At 39.3% G+C, this 24,140-nt stretch overlaps 1 protein-coding gene across 1 annotated transcript; it reads left to right on the top strand.

Moving 5' to 3' along the window:
- Window positions 1-4,818: 4,818 nt before the first annotated feature.
- rab21 (RAB21, member RAS oncogene family) lies at window positions 4,819-23,681 on the top strand. The gene is made up of 7 exons (XM_073059656.1): window positions 4,819-5,152; window positions 13,417-13,476; window positions 15,196-15,303; window positions 15,676-15,739; window positions 18,632-18,686; window positions 18,792-18,880; window positions 21,404-23,681. The coding sequence occupies exons 1-7, from the start codon at window positions 5,024-5,026 to the stop codon at window positions 21,535-21,537; spliced, it is 639 nt and encodes a 212-aa protein (XP_072915757.1). The 5' UTR covers window positions 4,819-5,023; the 3' UTR covers window positions 21,538-23,681.
- Window positions 23,682-24,140: the final 459 nt, after the last annotated feature.

Here is a 24,140-nt window from a genome sequence, read left to right as displayed (position 1 = left end):
ATACAAATTAGAAAGAACAAATTAGAACACCACCAATACTATTAAGGTACTATAAAACTTAAATTAGTTGCTAATAGTTATCGACGGAGGAATTCGTCCAGTGTTCGCTGCTATTTTCTTTTGCAGACACCTAGTTCAGATAATGGACTGTCTTCATACAAGCTATCGACAATTGTATCCTCCAAATCTTTAATTTCATTTTAACTTCAAAGAAGATTGTCTATAACTTCAATTAATCGTAGGTCCTAACTTGTTGCATTAGCGAAATCATTTTCACTCCTGGCCGTTTCTGGCATCTTGAAATCGTAGTGAGCAAAACATTACTGAATTGTCTTAATTGCTTATCTCTTGCCAACTATCGGTGACAAAAATCATTGTTTTGAACACAAATACACACAGTTGATGCTATTTACAAACTGTTCATTTGAAGTGCGGTGTATTGTCTAACAGCCATACAAGTGCATGCGATTGCTGCTAGTTAGAAATTATTTGGCAACAGTCTCCTGTCCCAAATAGGTGGCACAGGGTCCCAACTGAACAAAGGAAATCCCCCCTATTTTCTCCATTGTTTTTTATGAGTTGTCCCAATTAAACAAAATCTACTGAATGTTTTAAATGTGGTTGATTTCTTGGGAAGTTCTAGTTCTATCAGCTTAGAAATCTTGTGGTTCATAGAGGAATTTTAGATCTTATTCCTATCTTCAGCAGTTTGGTAGGAAATGTGTCATTTCTGACGGTGGTCTAGACAGTAGAAGCCTACTGAAAAATTTATTCATAAATATGCAGTTGGAATAGACACTTTGCCAATGTTAATTTTTTGCTATTAAAACTGTCTAATTAGACTATCATGCGGCAATGTGTTGCTTGACAATGTATATCTGGGTACACAAGTTGCAACCTAATGTTTAATTGTCTACAGGTTTCAAAATGGCAAGATTACTGCACAACACGAATCAACTCTCGACGACAAAGAGAATAACTTCAGTACTCGGGAGCAGAGACTTTCTTTTGGAAGAAATGACAATTGATTTTTTTTTGCGTGGTGGTGGGGAAGTGGAATATAACGTACAGTGACTTTAAGTGCTCTGTACAGAGGAAGAATATATAAGCTCTAGTTCCTTAATTTAAATTTCATGTGTGCATCTCTTTGGGCCTATATACACTACTGATGTTTTTATTAGGTAAAAATTATTAGAAGATTATGGGATATAAACAAATGTTGCACTTTCACTTTGTCATATCATGTACAGGTGTTTTTTGGATCATTTAAAAATAAAGGTCACTCTATCTGGTTTCTTCCTGTTTAAGAGCCAGAATAAAAGAAATACATACTTGCTTTTGTCCTACAATGGCAAGTGAAAAATATTTCAATATGAAACTTGTATTTAATTCTTAAAAGAAGTGAAGGGTGTATGGGTGCTAAGTCAATTGATATGGGAGGGGAGGGGCACTTCATTTACCATAAGAACTTTGTGGAGTCTTATTGACAGATTAAGACATTAGGATTTAGTATAATGGGTGAGGTTTCTTTAGTTAAACTGTTGGACTTTGTCACACTAACCTGACCTTTTGATGTTTAGTGTGGAGTACAAGTAGCTGAGTTTTGTGTAACCGAGTCTATAGAAGGTGACATGGAATCATAAGAACATACGATCTTAATAAGGTGCAGGTCCTACTGTCCGTGATGTTGTGCCGACCTTTTAACATACTCCAAGATGAATCTAATGCTTCCTTCCCAAATAGCTACCCATTTTTCTTTCTTTCTGGAAGTAATGAAGATCCTGACGATTTTAACAACTGTAATGCTGTAATAACTGTAAAGATTTTCACATCTTTACTGTTATGCTGTGGGTGTTTCACTGGGCAGCTCTGTGGGAGTGGTCTGTTTTGCTTTCAGCCTTTTTGGGTCATTGTCGAAGATCAGGGATGACGTTGAATGTGTGCCATCCAATTAGCGGGAGGTTTTCTTGGTGAGGGACATTAAGATTGATCTCGTTTCTTTTCGTTCGGGGGGGGGAGATGAAGGGAGAAGACGCTAGGGAGAATGGGTCGTAGCATTCAATCCGGTGGGAGACCGGTTTGTTTGAGATGGGTTGCGAGCGAAGTTCAGAAGGTGCTGTGGACATTCACACTGACCGAGGGGCCAGTGCGTGAGTGACAGAAGTTCAAGATGGGTTTCAACTTGTGCGCACTTGACTGTTTAACTCGAAAGGGCCCTTTTCTTTTTGTTATTCTTAAGTTAAGATTCATAAATATTCCTTTTAATCATGTGCAGTGTACTGTCTGTTATTTTGTGGCACTAGTGTGAAACAGGGTAGCAAATTACACAGCATCCACACAGACGGGTTTGGTGGGAGAGTGCATCAATCTCACGAGTTAGGTGGGGTTGGAAGTCATCTTCCCTAAACAACCGGGGGTTTCCCAACTGACGATCTAAAGTAGGACATTGAAGAAGAGTTACCTCCCAAGAGAACCTCAGATCAAGAACAAGGTGGTTTGTGGCAATGGATGTTGATGGTAATAGACAAGTAAATAGGAGGAAATATCTCCCACTGTGGATATTGAAGAAGCAACAGATCCTAGTGGGTACAGAGATCATGTAAGATGGACCAGGATGATAGTAGCATCTACAGATGTGTGTTTTTGATTAAGCTATCAAGAATGCAATAGATTTAATAAATACTGTAATTCAGAGTAATAATCAAAATGCCAGAGAAAGTTGGCAGGGCAGGCAGCATCTATGGAGGAGAATAAACAGTCGATGCTTCGGACCGAGACCCTGTGTCAGGATTGGAAAGGAAGAGGTAAGAAGCCAGAATAAAATGTCACAAGACAAAGGAGCAGAAGTAGGCCATTCGGCCCATCGAGTCTGCTCCACCATGAGCTAAACTATTCTCCTGTCTAGTTCCAATTTCCGGCTTTTTTCCTATATCCCTTGATACCCCTGACTAATCAGATACCTGTCAATCTCCTTAAAAACCTTCAATGATTTGGCTTCTACAGCTGTATGTCATCTCATCTCATCTTAGTAAGGTGGAAGGAGTACAAGCTAGCAGGTGAGAGGGAAGGAGGGGTGATGAAATGATAGGTGGAAAACGAATCTAATAGGAAAGAGGAGGGGCACAGCAGTGGGTGATGAGCAGCAGTCAGGAGAAGGGAGCTAGAATGGGAAATTTAAGGAGAAGAGGGAAAAATTACCAGAAGTTGGAGAAGTCAATGTTAATGCTGTCGGGTTGGAGTCTAGCCAGAAGTTGTTGCTCCTTCAACCTGAAAGTAGTCTCAGCCTAGCAATAGAGGAGACCATGGACCAACATGTGGGAATTAGAATTTAAAGGGGTGGCCACTGGGAATTCCTGCCTGTTGCAGACAGAGTAAAGATGCTTGATGAAGTGGCCCCATCTACATCAGGTTTCAGATGTAGAGGAGGCTGCAACTTGAGGGCGTAGATACAGATTTTGTGGGGGTCTGAGGAGAAACTGGAATGTGCTGCCTGACTGGGTGATGGAGGCAGGTACTCTCAATATCTAGTCAAGGGCTTGAATTGCCAAGGCAGTGAAGCTTGAGAGTAAATGGGATTTGTTTAAACGAGTAAATAGCTGATATGGTAAAGTACCTGTTTTTGCGCTTTATAGCCTGATGACTCAACTATTGCCGATCAAGGGTGACAGTACACGAAAGTGGTACTGAAGCAAATGATGGACAGGGTCTTATTACATTGTGGAGTGAGTGCAAGGTACCAAAGCGTTATCCGTATTGATAATAGAGAGTGGTGCTGATGATAAACAGGTTAAAAACACAGTAATGCAATACACAGTTAACTCAACGCCTTACAGTACGCCTGTCTGTAAGTTTGTACGTTCTTCCCGAGACCGCATGGGTTTCCCCTCACAATCCACAGTTGGTAGGTTATTTGGTCATTGTAAATTGTCCCATGTTTAGGCTAGGGTTAAAGCGAGATGTACTGGGCGGCGCGGCTGGACGGGCTGCTCCGCGCTATATCGTAATAAATAAAAAAAACTAACATTTGACTCAATTATTATCCTCTATTAATAACTTGTATGAATGGACGGGAGTAAGGCTTCAAAGGGAATTGAAAAATCAAAATGTGCTTCCATTGCGGGTTAATCAAATCGAGTTGGAATAAAAGTTTTCTTTGGGGTCAACCCACTGCCCGTTGCGCTGCTGGCATTTACGGCAGCAATGAAGATTCCCCCATCTCTGGCGGCTGTCTGAGCTTTCTTCATCATGTAGATGTAGAACAATTTTTCTTTGGTGTTTCCGTAACAATTTTGTTGTACCAGTCATGTATGTTGTCCTGAGCTGAGCCCCTGAACCAGGAGGACCGGTGAATCACTCTTCCTCCGGCCTCCGCCCTTTAACCTGTTTGGAATGGGTGACCCTACCAACAGCCAGGTATCTCTCCAGGTTACTGAGGTACGCAACCTCCAAACCACAACAAGGTTGAGGTTTTCTTGGAGGTTTCTTTGGGGTGGTGGGGGCGGGGGGAGAAAATTAATTATTGCTAATTTTCCCTTCTAATTATAAGATCGGGAAAAACATTTGTTTACAGTCAAAATCAACCTAATTTTTACTTTTTACCGGCGGAAGTTCTAAGTCTGAAAACTGCACATGAATTTGTAGCTTGTTTGTAATGTATCAGGTGCGAGATTAAAATGCTGCACATTCCGCACCTCCATTCAGTGACCCCGGGGAGACTCCGCCTCGTGCCTGTCAATCAATTGACGTACGCCAATGGACTGACGCAGGAGGAAGGCGCGGCCCCGGAGAGACTCCGCCTCCTGCCTGTCAATCAATTGACGTACGCCACAGGACTGACGCAGGAGGAAGGAGACGCCATTAGAGAAGGAGGGCGGCTTGTTTACTGTTACTGTTCGACTGGGTGAGCCGGCGACTTTCCCCCCAGTTGGTCTGCACTTTCCCTCCCCCTCCCTCACCGCCACATCCCGCCCTGGTCCCATGTGATTGTATCCGAAGCTTGCTTGGATTCATTTTCCTCCCGATAATGGCGAGTGGCGGTAAAACCTACTCTTTTAAAGTTGTCCTGCTCGGGGAAGGCTGCGTGGGGAAGACATCACTGGTTCTGAGATACTGTGAGAACAAATTCAACGACAAGCACATCACTACGCTTCAGGTTCGTCCTTTGGTGTATAGTTCCTTTCCATCCCAACTCCATTGCCAGCTTTGGATCACTGCCTGCCTAAAGGGGAACTGACGATTAAGGCGCCTGCCAATCGAAGGCCTTTTGCTAAATGTCGCCCAGGAAAATGATCCTCTGCTACCCTACAGTCTGAGATAGATTTAAATGTGATAAGTATGTTAGTTGTGTATTCGCCATTAAAATCTATCAATACTGAGAAATACCAGAGCCAGGAAACGATAACCGCCGACTTGGATTACGGTTGATGTTTTGTGAGGAAGAATCCTCCCAAGAAGCATGTTTATCCCAAATGATATGTTGTCAAACTGGACTTTGGGATAGACGTCGTAATATATTTTGGCCCTATATATTTGCCCCCAAAATTGTTCAATCCTGTATCAGTTACGAATAATTGAACGTTTATTGTAGCTGAATTTATGATTCGTTGTTTCGTTGTACATTAACCTTTCAGCGAGGCTTAAAATTCAGTAAATCACTCAAACGGAGGCTTCCATATTTAATCCTTAGTAAATGAGGGTGAGGCGACAAGTTCCGCAGGGAAGGTTTACATTTCATTTCCAAATGTCTCTTGTCATTGGTGTTAATCGCCGCTTGAAAACAGTTAAGATATCTTGCATCATTTTAGGTGATGAAGTGTATTTCACATGACTTTGGGTTGTGTGATTTTGTAATCGTGTACTCGTGTCTGAATTGTTTAACAGTAACGTAAAATATATGAATAATATTAAAATATTGAGGTGGAAACTTTACTAGGTTTTACAAATGAACCCATTGTTGTACTTCCAAAATACTGGTTATTGTTTACACCTTTGCACACTTAATATTGCAAATCATTGTTTTGAAACAACCATCTGCAAACATTGATTGTTTCAAAACAGATGCAAGCTAGAATAACTGCCAGTGCATCAGAATCAGGTTTAATATCACTAGCATATGTCGTGAAATTTGTCAACTTTTGTGGTAGCACTACAAAAAGAGAAAAAGAAAACTGGATTACAATAAAATATATAGTATAATAAGCTAAATAAGTAATGCAAAAATGATAGGAAATAATTAGTGAGGTAGTGTTCATGTGATGAATATCCATTCAGAAATTGGATGAAAGTTAGAAAGTTCTGATAAAGGGTCTTAGCCTAAAATGTCACTGTTTACTTCCCTTCAAAGATGCTAAATTGCTCCAAAATTTTGTGTGTTGTAAAAGTTAGTCATAGAGATGTACATCACAGAAACAGGCCCTTTGGCCCATCTAGTCAGAATCAGAATCAGACTTTAATCGCCAAGTACCTATGCACATACAAGGAATTTACTTCCGGCAGATGTTGTCTCTCTGCTCATAACAATAATAATGATAAATATAAATGAAAATATAGATTATACATACAGGTAGTGCAATCCAAATAATAGTTAGCCGACAGTTAACTGGCAGTTAACTGTTCAGCAAAGTGACCGCAGTAGGGAAAAAACTTCTCCAGTGCCTATTAGTCTTAGTCTGGAGGGATCTGAAGCGCCTACCAGACGGAAGCAGATCAAACAGTCCGTGCGCAGGATGGGAGGAGTCCTTTATGATGTTCCCCGCCCTCTTCTTCAACCTGGAAGAGTACAGGTCCACAATAGAGGGCAGGGAGGCTCCAATGATGCGCTCGGCAGTCCTCACTGTGCGCTGTAGTCTGGTTCTATCCTGCTTGGTGGCGGCTCCAAACCACACAATGATGGAGGTGCACAGGACAGACTCAATGACTGTAGTGTAGAACTGCAGCAGCAATTCCTGAGGTAGACCGTATTTCCTCAAGAGCCGCAGGAAATACATCCGCTGCTGGGCTTTCTTCAGGATGGAGCTGATGTTCTGCTCCCACTTCAGATCCTGAGAGATGGTGGTTCCCAGGAACCTGAAGTTCTCCACGGTGGACACAGGGCTGCTGAGGACTGTGAGGGGAGACATAGCGGGGGGATGTCTCCTGAAATCCACTATCATCTCCTTTGTCTTGAGCGTGTTCAGCTCCAGATTGTTCCGACTGCACCAGAGTGCCAGTTGGTCCACCTGCTGTCGATATGCAGACTCATCACTATTCTGGATGAGTCCGATGACGGTAGTGTTGTCTGCAAACTTCAAAAGCTTCACATAGGGGTTGGAGGAGGTGCAGTCATTGGTGTAGAGGGAGAACAGCAGTGGAGAGAGGACACACCCCTGGGGGGCGCCGGTGTTGGTGATTCGAATATCCAAGGTGACCTGTCCCATCCTTACCTGCTGACTTCTGTTGGTCAGGAAGCTGTAAATCCAATCGCAGAGGTCAGGTGGCACAGCAAGGTGAGACAACTTGGAGCAGAGGGTATGAGGGACGACGGTGTTAAACGCCGAACTGAAATTCACAAACAGCATCCGAGCATAGGTCCCAGGATGATCCAGATGTTGCAGGATATAGTGCAGTCCCAGGTTGACTGCATCGTCTACTGACCTATTTGCCCGGTAGGCAAACTGCAGGGGATCCAGCAGGCTGCTGGTGAGGGTCTTCAGGTGGTTCAACACCAAGCGTTCAAAGGATTTCATGACTACAGATGTCAGTGCGACAGGTCTGTAGTCGTTCAGTCCTGTGATGGTGGGTTTCTTGGGGACTGGGATGATGGTAGAGCGCTTGAAGCAAGTCGGAACCTCACTCAGCTCCAGAGATCTGTTAAAGAGCTGAGTGAAGATGGGAGCCAGCTGATCAGCACAGGCTCATAGACAGGAGGGGGAGACCCCATATGGGCCTGGAGATTTTCGGGTCTTAAGTCGCTGGAACAGTTGACATACTTCTCCTTCGCTGATTCTAAGCTGTGATCCAGGGGGGCTGGGCAGAGATGGTGGGGAGGTGATTGCAGTGATCGGGGGATGAGAGCCAGTGAGTGATGGTCGAGGGAAGGCAGGAAGAGAGACTGAAGAGGGGGGAGGGACAGGTGTAAGATGGACCCTCTCAAATCTACAGTAAAAGGTATTAAGGTCGTCAGCCAAAGCTTTGTTAACCTCAGCGGGGGGATACCATGCTGAAAGCATTTAAATTGCCTACTCCCATCAACCTGCACTGGGACCATGGCCTTCCATACCCCTCCCATCCATGTACCTATCCAAACCTATCTTAAATGATAAAATCGAGCTTGCATGCACCACTTGTGCTGGCAGCTCATTCCACACACTTACAGTAGTGAAACTGAGTTACAAATTGAGCTTTTTAACACCCTTTTGGCATCGGTCAAGTTCACTTCAGACACTGTTGACATAGAATAAAATTAAAATATTAATGAGTCTTAAATGTCACTTCTAGGTTAGTATTTGTTCTTCATCCCAAATAGTCAAATGAATGGATAGACTATTGTAAAGATGGTGAACAATCACCTATATCAGCATTGTAGGAAGAGAAACAGATGTTTTGTTTTCCAGCATCGATCTGACATCAGATCTTTGACCTGAAGCATTCTCTTTCCTTGGTTGCTGCTTAACCTTCTGAGTGTTTCCAACATTATCTGCTTTTATTTTGGATTTCCAGCATCTGTAGTTTCATATGATTTTGATTAAGAAACAACCATATGGAAGGAATAGGAATGTATAATAGGCTATGCTGTACAAGGATGGTGGAATTTCTTAATGAAGCAGGTTAGTTTTTATAATAATCCATTCATTTTGGAGTCATTGTTATTAACACAAGGTGATGAATTTTAATTACTTGTATTTGAATTCCCAGTTGCTACAGTAGGATTCTAACTTTGTCTTGAGGAGCAACAGTCCAGGTGAATGCTGATCCAATAGTTTAACTGCAGTGTTACGATGTTTTCTTGTAAATTGAAATGAATAGCATATTTCAGCGGCCAATATTTGGTTAATCATTCAATTGTGATACTTACTTTAGCCCAATCACCCCTACTGAGGTATAGGCCATCAACAGCAGCTTGCCAGAGTCCTCTGTCCTGGGCCAGGCTTTCAGGTTGTCCCCAGGTGTGGCCCATTCAGTATCCTTCCTCTCCCAGGGATGAGGTGTTTGGAACTTCTGTTGGCGTTTCTGTAGCACCGGGGTTTTATGGGATGGAGTTGCTCGCCCCATGCCCGACTCCATTGCAGCTGGGCTTAGGACCATCAGTGGCAGTTATTCAATTGTGATGCTAAGGCTAAAAGTTTCTGTTCTCTTTTGGTGATAGCTTTGTACAATGACTCGTTGGCAAATTAATTTCGGTTCTGCAGGTGTAGATTATAACCTTTTAAAATACCGCATCTTAATAGTTTTGTATAGAACAAGTAAATGTACAGAAATTAAGTTGATATAAATGCCATACTTGTATGCAACCAGTTAATGTTTGCTTATCGTTTTTCAAAGTCAATTTATTTTTCAAAGTACGTACTGTTGCAAGAAGTTTGTGAACCTTTTGCTTTTACTTGGTTTTCTGCATTACATATAAAGTGTGGTCTGATCTTCATCCAAGCCACAATAATAATACAAGCTGCCTAAACTAATAACACACGGACAATTGTTCTTTTCATGTCTTTATTGAACTCATTGTTTAATTATCCATGGTCCAGGCTGGAAAATGTATGTGAACCCTTGTATTTAGTAACTGGTAGAACCTCCTTTAACAGCAACTAACCTCCAACAAAACATTTCCTCAAGCTGCTGATCAGACATGCACAATGGCGAGGAGAAATTTTAGACCATCCTCCACATAAAACTGTTTCAGTTCATCACTATTTCTGGAATACCTTGCTTGAACAGCTCTCTTGAGGTTATGCCACAGCATCTCAATTGGGTTAAGGTCTGAACTCTTAACTTGGCCATTCTAAAACACACACATTCTTCATTTTAAACGTTTCCATTGTTAATTTACTCTTGTGTTTTAGATCATTGTCTTGTTGCATCATCCAATTTCTATTAAGTTTCAGGTGACAAACCGTTACCCTGACATTCTCCTGTAAAATGTCTTGATGCAATTTTTAATTCATTGTTCCCTCAACGATAGCAAGCTCTCCAGGCCCCGAGGCAGCAAAGCAGCCCTGAACCATGATGCTCCTTCCACCATGCTTCACAGTTGGGATAAGGTTTTGGTGTTGGTGTGCTGTGCCCTTTTCCCTCCAAACTTAGCCATGTGAATTTCTGCCAAAAAGTTCAACTTTTGTTTCATCTGTCCACAGAACATTGTCCCAGAAGCGATGTGGAACATCCAGGTGGTCTTTTACAAACTTGAGATGTGCAGCAATGTTTTTTTTGGAGAGCAGTGGTTTCCTCCATGGTATCTTTCCATGAACACCATTGTTGTTCGGTGTTTTTCTTGTAGTGGACACATGAACAGACATTTTAGCAAGTTCTAGAGATCTCTGCAGGTCTTTTGCTGTTACTCTTGGGTTCTTTTTCACCTCCTTCGGCATTGCACATTGTGCTCTTGGTGTGATCTTTGCAGGAAGTGTATTCCGAGGGAGAGTAGCAACAGCACTGAATTTCCTCCATTGTAGACAATTTCTCTTAATGTGCACTGATGAACACTCAGGTCTTTTCCAGCTTGAAAAGACTCCAAGGTCTTAGAAGATCTTATTCTAAGGTCCTCTGAAAAATGTTTTGATGGAGGCAGGGTGCACATAAACAGATCTTTCTTGAGAAGAGCAGGCTCTGTCAGTAACCTGACTTTGTCTTTTTTATTGGGCAGGGTACCTCTACAACCCATACCTCTAATCTCATCTCATTGATTGGAACACCTGACTCCAAATGGCTTTTGTAGAAGGTATTACCCCAGAGGTTCACATACTTTTTTAAACCTGGACTTTGATTAAACAATATGTACATTAAGAACATAAAAAGTACAATTGTTTGTTATTTGTTTAGGCAGATTGTGTTTGTCTATTATTGTGACAGATGAAGATCAGACCACATTTTATGAGTAACTAATGCAGAAAACCAGGCAATTACAAAGGGTTCTTCCACCTGTATGTGTCACCACACACAACCCTGAGGTACTTTGTTTTGCGGGCATATTCAAATCCGTAGAGTAATAACCACAACAAAATCAATGAATTACCGCACCAATGTGAATGTTCAGCCAGAGTGCAAGAGACAAGAAACTGTGCAAATACAAAAGTAAAGAAATAATAATAAATAAGCAATAAATATCAAGAACATGAAATGAAGTCAGTTCATAGGTCCTGGAAACATTTCAATTATGGGGCAAGTGAAGTTATTTCTTTTGATTCAAGAGCCTAATGGTTATGGGGTAATAACCGTTCTTGAACATGATGATCTGAGTCTTGAGGTTCCTGTACCACCTTCCTGATGGCAGCAATGAGAAGAGAGCATGACCTGAGTGCTGGGGGCCCCTGCTGATGGATGTTGTTTTGCTGCGACAGTGTTTCACATAGATGTGCTCAATGGTGGGGAGGGCTTTATCCGTGATGGACTGGGCCATAGCCGCTACTTTCTGTAGGATTTTCCATTCAAGGGACTCCTGGTTTTCATACCAGCCTCTGATGCATTCAGTCAATATACTCTCCGTTACACATCTACACAAGTTCATCAAAGTTTTAGATGTAATGTTGAATCTTTGCAAACACCTAAGGAAGTAGAGGTGCTGTCACGCTTCCTTCATAATTGCATTTGTTCACTGGATCCATGACAGGTCCTCCAAAATAACAACATTTAGAAAAGGATGGAGTAATTATTTAGCATCATTGCACATTTACATTCAGTAGGTACAAAGAGTCTTTTGAAAATGACTGTTGTCTTAACTACATGTTTCTGAAGCCAAGAAGTTTGACTACACCTCCAAATTGGATGATCACAAGTGTACTTTCATTTCTATTGTGCTTTTTATATAGTACAATACCCCAAATTATTTCATAGGATTCCGAACAGAAGTACTGATTCTGATGTTCAGTCAGTTCATCAAATTATGATCAAGGATTCTTAAATGACAAATTTAGAAGGGTAGGCAAGGAGGAGTTTTCCCAGGCATGAGAAGATATGGGTGACAATGACAAAATGATGGAAATTCGGAATGAATGTACATTCAGAATTGGAAGAATGCAGAAATTTCTGAATGCTATTTGCTTGTTTTTCTTGTTTGCACATTTATTTTCCTTTTTCCTCTCTGCAAGCTGGGTGTTTAGTCTTTTGTTTTAATAGATTCTTCTGGATTTCTTTCTTTTGTAGCTGCCTGTAAGAAGATGAATCTCAAGGTTATGTAATGCATACATATTTAGATAATAAGTATACTTTGACTTTGATCTTAGAAGTCTGTCAAGAAGCTCGTGATTGGTCTGCCATGGAATAATTTAAAAACGAGGCTTGGCTGTACTGGGTACCTGTGAAGTCAGTTTACACAGCTAATAATGCAGAATTTTACATCATACATTGAAGATCAGAACAAAACTAATTGATCCCAGTATTAAAATTTAAATTTTGGGCTGGGCTACAATAATCTAAATGCGCAATGCATATAATGCACTTAGCATTCCCTGGTTTAGTAGCTGAGGATGTAGTAGTTGTAATGATGGAAATATTTTGACAAGTATTCAGACCTTTGAACAGATAGTGTCAGCATCCCAACTGGATCAGTTAAAATGCCTTGAAGTGAATTGTTATTTCTCTTCGTGAGCCGAGTTGTTTTGTTGTCAATGGATAAACTTCCCTTATTCAATTTAATTAAGTTTGTTGTTAAAGGCAACAACATCAGATATACTCCATTTTTTTTTTAAGTTAGAAAAGGTGTGCTGTCATTGGAGAGGGTCCAGAGAAGGTTTACAAGAATGATTCCAGTAACAAAAAGGCTAATGTATGAGGAGCAATTGATGGCTTTGGGTCTGTACTCAGGGGAGTTTAGAAGAATGAGGGCTGTCTCTTTGAAACCAGTCGAGGATTGAAAGGCCTAGATAGAGTGGATGTGGAGAGTATGATTCGTATAGTGGGGGAGTCTAGGACCAGAGAGAACAACTTCAGATAAGAGGGAAGTCCCTCTAGAATATAGAAATTCCACATCTCTAGGCAGAGGGTGGTCAATCTATGGAATACATTGACAGTCATCAGGTATATTTAAAGTGGAGATTGATAGATAATTAGTAATGGTATGAAAGGATATGGGGTGAAAATGGGTTGAGAGGGATAATAAATCAGCCATGATTGTGGAACGGGTTCAATGGGTCAAATGGCCTAGCTCTGGTTCTATGTCTTGTATCGTTTTACTCTACCAGTAAAATTTCTAACTTGTAATTTCATGAGCTTTCTTCTTATTCTTAGGCATCATTCTTAACAAAAAAACTGAATATTGGAGGCAAAAGAGTAAATATTGCAATTTGGGTAAGTAACCAAGTTTCATACAAAGTGTCTGTAACCAAATTCCCTTGAAATGCATTGACCAGGTGTCTGAAACTTGATGCACAATGAATTTGCTTTGTACTAAGGTATATTTAGTTAGTGATTAATCAGATGTGAAGCATGAATTAATTCCACTGAAGAGTAACATAACTGCCTGTAATGAATTTTGTTTATCTTATCCCTGGTGTCATGTTTAAATTTTATGAAGTTCCGACTGTTAATGTTCAGTGCAAATCAGAAGTGTTCTATGATGCTGCAATTACAGCTTAAACCCTGGAAAAGTTGCATTGTTCATTTAGGAACATTCTTAGTTTTCTAACAACAGAGTCTAATGTGTTGATTAACTGTTTTCTTCATCTGATTGTATATCCAATTTTTTGAGCTGTTTTAGAAAACTTAATTAGGTCATTATTTAGAATATGATGAGTTTTTATGATTCCATTATGTGACTGCAACCTTGGAACCTTAACTGACTCCTGCTTTTTCTTTCCTAAAACATTTATTGCCGGGGTTCTAGAGACCTCATCTTTGTCATTCTTATTTTTGCTTATCCAAGAAAATTTCAGCTTTACACAGTGCATTTCTTTTGATCCTTTGGCTTACAAAGTCTTAGACGTTGACTTGAGAAAGTGATCTAAGAGCTCTCTCAAAAATCAATGTTGTGACATTTTTTCCAATAGCTATTGTACTGTCTACACTTACCCCAGGTCATATTCTCTGCATGAACTTGTTCAGAATTATGGATTTTTTTTTTAAAAGTTCATCAGCATCATATTTCAAGATAGTCATTTCTCTACCTTCAGACTTATTAAGAATAACATTTCCCTGGGTGTGCTCCGAACCTTTACCATCTATATCCTTTGACATTTTGTTTCATTAAATGTCTTTCTCCACTGTCCATTGGTAATAGTTCTGTTGATTGGTTTTAATCTCTCAGTTAGAACTTTGCATCACTTCAAACATTATTAAAGGCCTCCTAAAAAAAATCATTAAGTACGCCACATTGCCGTCATCAGTAATGCGGCTGTTTCACTGCTTCATCAGCCGTGGTTTGATTCTGATGCTGTCTGTGCGATGTTTGCACTTTCTCCCACTGACTGTGTGAAATTTTCCTTGGTTCTCTAGTTTATTGGCATATCTGAAAGGCATGGTGTTGTTATTTAAATTGATTACTGTAAATTGCCCTGGTCTAGATAGGTGGTAGTGGAATTGCTGGAGAGGGCTGTTATTGGGCATGTATGAACAAAAGAGAGAGGGGAGGTGGGGTAAGGAATGGTGCTCTGGGAGCTGAAATAGACTTGATGGATGATCTCATTGGAAGGTATTATTGTTCCTTTTTGCACCTTGTGGCACACCAGGTAGCATTTTTGCCATTTCCATAGCATTTGCCGTTTTTTTTATGGGGCCAAGTTGCTAGCTCGACACTCAAGCCAGCACAGATGGAAAATGTGCAAGAAGCTAGTCGGATTCAAACTCAGGGCCATTTGCCTTGAAATCCGGTGTGGATGCCACTACACCACCGGCTGGCTTGTCATAGGAAAGTTGGAATATAAAAAATACCTTGACTTCACATGACTAAAGCATTTATTTTTTAACGTCCACCTTTTGAGTAACTAATGACATCTTTAACTTGTATACTAAAACTTATTGCTCTGTTTTGGAATTAATATTTACTGTATAAACACTCTCTTTTGAAACAAGGACACTGCAGGCCAAGAGAGGTTCCATGCCTTGGGTCCGATTTATTATAGAGATTCCAATGGAGCCATATTAGTCTATGATATCACAGATGAAGACTCATTTCAAAAGGTGATCTCTTGGCTTAAAGTTGTACAGTGGCCTATATTTATACAAATTACTGTGAAGTGAAATGCAATAATTTTGAAGTTTTACCCATTTGAGTTTTACTGTAATGTGTTTAAGGGTTTAGAGTTCTTGAATTATCTTCTCTCTACCATACTTCACTTTCCAGGATCTGAGGAGACCTCAATGATAAATGTTTGCTTTGCATACTAATTAAAAGTAACAAGTGTTTTTTCAATCTGAGATAATTTTGATAAAACCCTTATTTTTTTTATTAAGATATGGGTAGAAATGTTATGTAAAAAATACATGCTGAGATTTTGAATAGCAATTTAAACTATATACTAATGTATACAACATTTAATACTTCATTCTCAGGTGAAAAGTTGGGTGAAAGAATTAAGGAAAATGTTAGGAAATGACATTTCTTTATGTATTGTAGGTAAGTATGCAGAATTCTTGAAGTAAATCTTTGTCATTGAAATAATTTTATTAGGTATTCTTGAATTATTACTGTAAATCATCAAATTTAAATACTCTTGGCTCTGCGCTGATAAAGCAGGTTATTTCAAAGGTTAATTAGTGTTTGTATGTTTATAGCACAGTAAACAGATTAATCTCAGTTAAGATTTGAATTTAGTTCTTGAATCACTCCACACCCAAACCAAAAATACAGAGATGATTGGATCTTATTCTGAAGATTTATGCCAAATTTATACCTTCTGTATTTATCATTTTCCATAAAAATGGATATTCTTTAATGGAATTATAAAATTGCCATATGCCATTAATCTTTCAGTTAATCCTTTACCTCAAAGGAGTATTTGAGGATCATATTATGTAAGTATTTAAATTAAGGAAAAACTAAAATATTTGATCCTTTGTAAAAGACTAAACATTAACTTTCTGTACTCTCTTAACCATGAGGTACCCGATTAAGCAGTGTGTCCTTTTTAAAAATCCCCAAGTTTATTTTAAAATTCCATGATAGCTGTAGTACCACTCCTACTACACACACATCCAATGGTGTAATTTTTCCTACCTGTGTAAAATCCTCCAGGCCTACAGCTTTCCCAAGGTATTTTCACTACTCTTGATTATGGGTTCTTGCACAATCCTGATTTTAATTGCCTTGGCATTTGCAATAATGTTGAAGCCCAAAGCTTTGAAATTCCTTACCTAAATTTTTGTATGTACTTTTTAAAGACACTTTTAAAAACCCTACTATATTTTTGTGTCATTCAGCATAAGAATATTAGTTACAAACTCCTTAAGGTTTACTTTGAGACAGATGCTTTAAAAATATTTTTGAATTACTCAAAGACTTTTTTGCTTGATATTACATGAGAGTTGATTTCTTTGTTACTATTATAAGTTCCAGATTACATAATAAATCATGAGGTCAATTAAATGACTATATTCAGTAGTTAATTTCCAAAGAGAATACACATTCACATGGATCAACGTTAAATAGTTTTAACTTTCCATCTCCTGTATGTTGTCATATTTGAACAAAGTTAGAGTAAATATCCCATTTCCTAATTTGTTTTAGAAATGTGACTTTTTTAAATACATATTTCATCTCAGAAAATAAATACTGATTAGTTGCAAAGGGATGTAATTATTTAAGTTCTGAAGTAAGATTGATAGGAAAAGGTAAAATAATAAAAAAAGCATCTGTTTAAAAAGTGTCACTTAAAGAGTGAAGACTGTTCAGCAGAAATCCCTTCCTTTCTGTCCATGCTTTAACATTTGAAGGGAGGCGGGTGTGAAATAATTGAATCAAGAGAAAATGCAATGAAGGAATCTGTTAGAAATTCTTGTTTAAAAGATTCATCGCAGCACAAGTTGAAGAAATGTGAACATCAATCCGTTTTAAATAGGATGGCTATATTGTCTAAAATACCTTGTTCATTATATTGGAGCCGCTAATCACTGTTCTCTGTTGTGAAGCCAGAATTATAATTGGCACAATTAATCAAAATTGATATTGTTGAACTTCCTAAATATCTATTATTATCCAAAGTTTACTTTAAAGTTATTTAATTATATGTATAGGTGCAATGTTGAAAATGATTGGTTAGTAATATTGTTTGATTTTTATTTCCATTGAGGAGATGGATAGAATTATGGAATGACATAAATCCTGCATATTATTTGTTTAACAGGACTGGATTGATTTAAGATCATTAGCTATAATAATCCAGAATACTCAGTGTTTCAATTATTCCATTTAGTAGCAAAGACTGTATACAGTATACAACCTGAATTTTTTTCCCTTTGCAAACATCCATGAAAACAGAAGAGTACCCCAAAGAGTGAATGACAGAAAAACATTAGAACCCAAAGCCCCTCACCCCCTCCCACAAACTAGCAGTAGCAAAGCATCAACCCCCTCCCCATTTAATTTCAGCAGGAAGCATCAGCACCCACCACCCACCAAGCAAGCAATAGCAAAGCCCCCAAAGAGAGAATATGATTTACAGTTTAACAAAAACTATTGTTCGCTTGACAATTCAATATGAAAATATTAGCATCGATGGTAAAAAATATATAACTTGTTAAGTTTGCAATGAAACAGAAAATGCTGTAAATACTTGGCAGTTTAGCAGCATCTGTAGAGAGGGAAGCTTTGAAGATTTAGCATGACCACACCTCAGAAATAGTGTTTTGATCTGTCTTCTACAGCTCTAATGGAACGTTATTTCTCTCATAACAAGTGCTACTAAGCTGAATATTTCTAGCATTTTCTTCAGGAATGCACTGTCAGAAGTGATGGTAGAGGCAAATACAGTAGGGACACTTAAGGGCCTCTTAGATAGGCACATGAATGGAGGACTATGTGGGTGCAAAGGGTTAGATTTGTCTTAGAGGAGGTTAAAAAGTTGTCACAACATCGTGGGTCGAAGGGCCTGTACTGTGCTGTACTGCTATGTTCTGTTTTATTTCAGGTCTTTTATAAAGTATTGTTATCTATGCTAAGTGGACATGAGGCTAGGTTTAGATCAGCCATGTGATCTCCTGGACCAGTTTTCGATAGCCTGGATGGGTCGGAGAGGAATTTTCCAGATTTTTTCTCCTCAGTTGGCAACTCGGTTTTTTTCCCCCGGGTGATCACATGGGTTTGGGCGGGATGAATAATAAAATGAAATGGGCGGCATAAATGGTTGGCACTGTTGCCTTGTGGGATTCAGTGAAAACTAGAGTTAAGATTGGATCAGCCATGATCTTGTTGAATGGCGGAGCAGGCTTGAGGGGCCGATTGGCCTACTCCTGCTCCTATCTCTTATGTTCTTATGTTCTGATTGTGCTTTTATGATTCTTTTTAAAACAGGTAATAAATTAGATCTTGAAAAGGATCGGCATGTATCTGTTGAAGAGGCAGAAGTGTAAGTGCATGGCCTTCTATTATTCTCATAATTACACTGATCATATTTTCAGTAATTAGTTTGCAAGAATCATTGGGTGATTTCATCTCTCTTGTATTTGTACAGGTATGCAGAATCCGTTGGAGCAAAACACTTTCATACATCAGCAAAGCTGAACAAAGGAATTGAAGAACTATTTCTTGATCTTTGTAAAAGTAGGTGAAATGTTTGTCATTTAATACAATTTAATAGTTGTTAAAAGCCTTTTAAAGAGTTGTTATTCCATTTCTCTTGTGTGAATTTTCTTTCAAATGTTAGTTTTTGTGCGTATTATTGCCAAGAAGCACAATGGCTTTTCACTTTGTAATTTAAGTTGGCTTTGGTGTTAAGATGTCATAAAAGAACTTTTAAGTGAAGGGAATGCTGTTTTATGAATCACCATTCCCTGCCCATAAAAGCGTTGAAGATTATTTGAATACTTGATTTCATTAGTTACAATGTGTTGAGAAGAATAGGGAGCTCCATAGGGCTGCTGGTCATTCTGTGTACTGTAGGTGTATTCAAGTCCATGTTTCTGATTCAAGTACAAAATCACCAAACTTGTTGGCCATTCTTTACAGCCATCCCTCAACTGCCCCTTAATATTGATGTTTGGGATTTAATCCACCAAATGTGTTGGGTTAGGTTTGCTGCAAGGAAAGTGTCTGTTCCTTTGAATGGAGAAAAATAGTTATGAGGCATCTTGGTGAGATTTAGTTGATCTATAGTTCTTGTGTTAATGTTTTTGTTTTAAATTGTAACCTTTAAAATTGCTTTAATTCTTGAATCTTTTGACAATATTTTGGAATTTCAAACAAAATCTGCCAGATATTTTATGGGCATGTCTTATTTTTATTCTTCCATGATAATCCCCCTTCCCCCATTTCCCTGAATATACCCATGTGTTTGACAAGGCCCTGCAACTGGATAACAGCTTGTCAGTTAGACTCAGAATGGTTAGGGAGAACAAGTTTTAAACAGCAAGTCACAGCTTGTTGGCAAGTTGTGATAAGTTTTAAATGTTTGCAATCCATTCCAATGTCTGATGTGTGATTTCAGAATTTAAGCGTCTTAATTCAGTTTGCTTTTAGACTGTGACTTCGACCTTATTTGTACTTCATGTTCATCTACTTCCCTTCTGGAAGCCAGTGTTCCACCACCTTAGTGGAACATTTGAAATGGTAAATATGCAAAAATAGAAATTTCTAACTCCAAGACAGGAGGACACTGGAATCTGAAGCAAAAAAAAAAATCTGCTGGAAGAACTCAGCTGTGGGCAGGCCTTGTCCAGACAAGACCCACTGAGATCCTCCAGCAGCTTGAGCAAGCCTTGTCCAGACAAGACCCATTGAGCTCCTCCAGCAGCTTGAGAAGGCCTTGTCCAGACAAGACCCATTGAGCTCCTCCAGCAGCTTGAGAAGGCCTTGTCCAGACAAGACCCACTGAGATCCTCCAGCAGCTTGAGAAGGCCTTGTCCAGACAAGACCCACTGAGATCCTCCAGCAGCTTGAGAAGGCCTTGTCCAGACAAGACCCACTGAGATCCTCCAGCAGCTTGAGAAGGCCTTGTCCAGACAAGACCCACTGAGATCCTCCAGCAGCTTGAGAAGGCCTTGTCCAGACAAGACCCACTGAGATCCTCCAGCAGCTTGAGAAGGCCTTGTCCAGACAAGACCCACTGAGATCCTCCAGCAGCTTGAGAAGGCCTTGTCCAGACAAGACCCACTGAGATCCTCCAGCAGCTTGAGAAGGCCTTGTCCAGACAAGACCCATTGAGCTCCTCCAGCAGCTTGAGAAGGCCTTGTCCAGACAAGACCCACTGAGATCCTCCAGCAGCTTGAGAAGGCCTTGTCCAGACAAGACCCACTGAGATCCTCCAGCAGCTTGAGAAGGCCTTGTCCAGACAAGACCCACTGAGATCCTCCAGCAGCTTGAGAAGGCCTTGTCCAGACAAGACCCACTGAGATCCTCCAGCAGCTTGAGAAGGTCTTGTCCAGACAAGACCCACTGAGATCCTCCAGCAGCTTGAGAAGGCCTTGTCCAGACAAGACCCACTGAGATCCTCCAGCAGCTTGAGAAGGCCTTGTCCAGACAAGACCCACTGAGATCCTCCAGCAGCTTGAGAAGGCCTTGTCCAGACAAGACCCACTGAGATCCTCCAGCAGCTTGAGAAGGCCTTGTCCAGACAAGACCCACTGAGATCCTCCAGCAGCTTGAGAAGGCCTTGTCCAGACAAGACCCACTGAGATCCTCCAGCAGCTTGAGAAGGTCTTGTCCAGACAAGACCCACTGAGATCCTCCAGCAGCTTGAGAAGGCCTTGTCCAGACAAGACCCACTGAGATCCTCCAGCAACTTGAGAAGGCCTTGTCCAGACAAGACCCATTGAGATCCAGCAGCTTGTTCTTTACTCCAGTTTGCTAACATTATTCTCTTTAAGATAAACCTATGATTATTGATTTTTCTTCATCAAAATCTCTCATTTTAAAAGTCTTAAGTGATGCTGTTCATGGTACTCATCAAAGCCTAGTCTTTCCCCTTAATAAAGATATCGTAGGCCAGGTAGCATTATCATAATGAATTGCTTTCACATATCCCCCTTTATATTTGCATTTGTCAATCAAGCTGTCAAAATTAGAAGCCTGATCCATCTATCACTGTTGCTGTACTAAAATGATCTCTATTTTTTGTTCCATATTTAGGAATGATAGAAACAGCTCAAGCAGATGAAAGGGCAAAAGGAAATGGCAATGGTCAATCTGCAAGCACACGGCGGGGTGTACAGATAGTTGATGATGAACCCCAGCAACAGAGTAGTGGAGGTTGTTGCTCTTAACTGACTAAAACTTTGTTTTTGAAATGAAGACTGTAATGTACCACTTCACATTTATCAGCAGAATGTTCAATGTTTTAAAATAACTCTTCTTTAAAAGGACTAAGTGCTAAACAAGTGGAATGTACTGGAAGGTTTGGTTTTGCCTGTTTTACACTTGTCTGGACAGAAAAGATCAATGGCCTTTGTCATGAATCTTATTTCAAATTGTCCTTTTTAATGAAAAGCTGTATGATTTGCATGAAGCATCATAGTTATGTAGAAGTTCCAGTTATATTGTCCCTTTAAAATCAAATCTTTATTATTTAATAACTTATGTGTTGGAACAATATGCATTTGGCTATTTTGAACACCTAATGTGCAGATTCAGTCAGATTTATAGTTTGAGTATAGGGTATTGCACAGCATCCCTCTCATTATGTGTTAATTCTTTTTCTTAATATGGTGAAAATATGCATAGAATATTTTGTATTGAATATTTTATCCAGTATTCAAAATCTGTATATGTCAAAGATTGTTTTTTCAAAAACCTGGATGGAAAGGAGTGATATACACTTAAATAATGGTTTTGATTCTATTTATGTGGCACATCTTGGATTTTAAGTTTTTGCAGAACCAGTTGATGGAAATGTGCTTTATTAGTTCAGAGAGGAAAACCTTAGCAACTGGGACCTGAGGGAGGAAGGCAACCAACATGTCAAAGGAATGCTAAATAACTAGCAATGGTAGTTATGAGAAAGAATAGTAAAATTGAATGGTTGAAATCCAGCTTGTTTCTCAATTTGAGCAAGAAATAGAAAATATTGAATTTGGGGAGGGAAATAACTGTTACTTTTTTAGTTTGGAAGTTTAAATTGAATTTTAGAGAGATTGATTGACATTGGGAATTCAGGTATGTCCAGCTTGATCTAAAAGTCATTATTCCATAAAAACAGTAAAACTATCACCAGATCAAAGATCTCATTATGTCTTAAACAATATTCTCAGCTGTTCACTGATAAACACCTGCCAGAAATGTGACCCAGTGTTTCCTTAGTTTGCCTGCATCTTCTACATCTCTTCTCCATGCAGGGCCTTGCAAAAGCCATAGCGCTTTTCACAGGATAGATGTTGATTTGAGTGAGACTGAAGTGATGTAATCCGATTGTTTCAACCATGTATATCCTTTAATCCAACTATAGGATTGGAGATCATTATTGTAATAAATTGCTTCAATCCCCTAGTGACACTGCCAGGATCACACTTCGAAATCTACATCGTGCCAGTTGCTCGGTGAAATTTTAATTTTCCTTCTGCTTTAAAAAAAACCCTGATAGAATCACAATAATCTGTGGCTTTAATACAATTAAGATTCTTATACTTATATAAAATTGTGCCTGCATCAGTCCCAGGAAATTGAAACTCAGACCCAATAATTCATCACCTGCTGTTAAAAGCCTGTATGTTTCTTAATAGAGTGGGATCTGAGTTTCCAACTTGGGCATCGAAGTTATCACGTAGTTAAATTTGTGCTTATGCCTATAATGATGCAGTTAACGTTTTGACAAGATTAGTTTGTAGATGGTGTGCAAGGCAGTAAATTCATCCATTCATACCTCTTCAAAGGTATTGCAGATATGGTCATTAATGAAGCTATAAACACAAAATCATGACATTTTAGTTATGGGATTTGGGGAGAGGGGCTTGTATTGGTAATCCTGTAATCATTCAGTGACCTCCAGGTAGTGGCTGAAATGCTTCTTCCCTGATGTTGCTGAAAAGAAGTGTACATTAGGTATGTGTGCCATTAGTTTTGCTGTTAATTTTGATGGAAGAATGTGGACATTTATTTTTGTCAAAGTATACACAGCTACTGTAATAAATTTGACATAGTACATAAAATTGTTCTTGGAGCAGAACAGGAAGTGCATTTAATTTTGTTCACCATCTGAACAGCAGTTTCAGCCCCTAATGATTTTTGGTTGTCAAATTAGGCTTTGAAAATAACCACAATTTGAAGACTATGTTAATTGTTTCATGTGTGCAGTATCTGTGGAGAAAAACCTTAATTGTATTATTTGAATATAGTTTTAAAGTGTACATGCAAATTTTCTTATTTGTAAATCTAAAGCAATGTAATAAATGCACTAATGAATCATCTTATAAAATACTGCTCTGTTTTCATAAGTTTTCAAGTTAAAATAGTGATGTGACTAAGCAGAAATAGAATGTAACATACCTAAAATGGGTAAAAAGTTAGTTTTAATTGATCCAATTATTATGATATTCAGAATCGGGTTTATTATCACTGGTATCCGTTGTGAAATTTGTTGTTTTGCAGCAGCAGTTCACTGCAAAGTACAAAAAGCTATTATAAGTTACAGAGATAAGGAACTGGTTCGAGGTAATGTTCATGGATCAGATAGAGGAGAAGCTGTTGCCAAAACATTGAGTGTTGGTTTTCACACTTCTGTACCTTCTGAATTGTGTATTATGTTGTGGGGCAGATGCAAATAAAGACTTTCTCAGTAGATGAGTTTTACAAACAATCGTGACAAAGGTCAGAACCAGGTTTATTATCACCAGCATGTGTCATGAAATTTGTTAACTTTGCAGCAGCAGTTCAA

Source organism: Hemitrygon akajei, chromosome 10 (genome assembly GCF_048418815.1).
Source record: "Hemitrygon akajei chromosome 10, sHemAka1.3, whole genome shotgun sequence".
Taxonomy (NCBI): domain Eukaryota; kingdom Metazoa; phylum Chordata; class Chondrichthyes; order Myliobatiformes; family Dasyatidae; genus Hemitrygon; species Hemitrygon akajei.
Note: the sequence above shows the minus strand (reverse complement) of the source record. Positions and strands in the feature narration are given on the sequence as shown.

Coding starts and splice junctions, on each gene's coding strand:
- rab21 (XM_073059656.1), top strand. CDS start 5,024: ATGGCGAGTGGCGGTAAAACCTACTCTTTTAAAGTTGTCCTGCTCGGG. Junction 15,304..15,675: donor ATGAAGACTCATTTCAAAAG/GTGATCTCTTGG, acceptor CTTCATTCTCAG/GTGAAAAGTTGGGTGAAAGA. Junction 18,687..18,791: donor TCTGTTGAAGAGGCAGAAGT/GTAAGTGCATGG, acceptor GTATTTGTACAG/GTATGCAGAATCCGTTGGAG.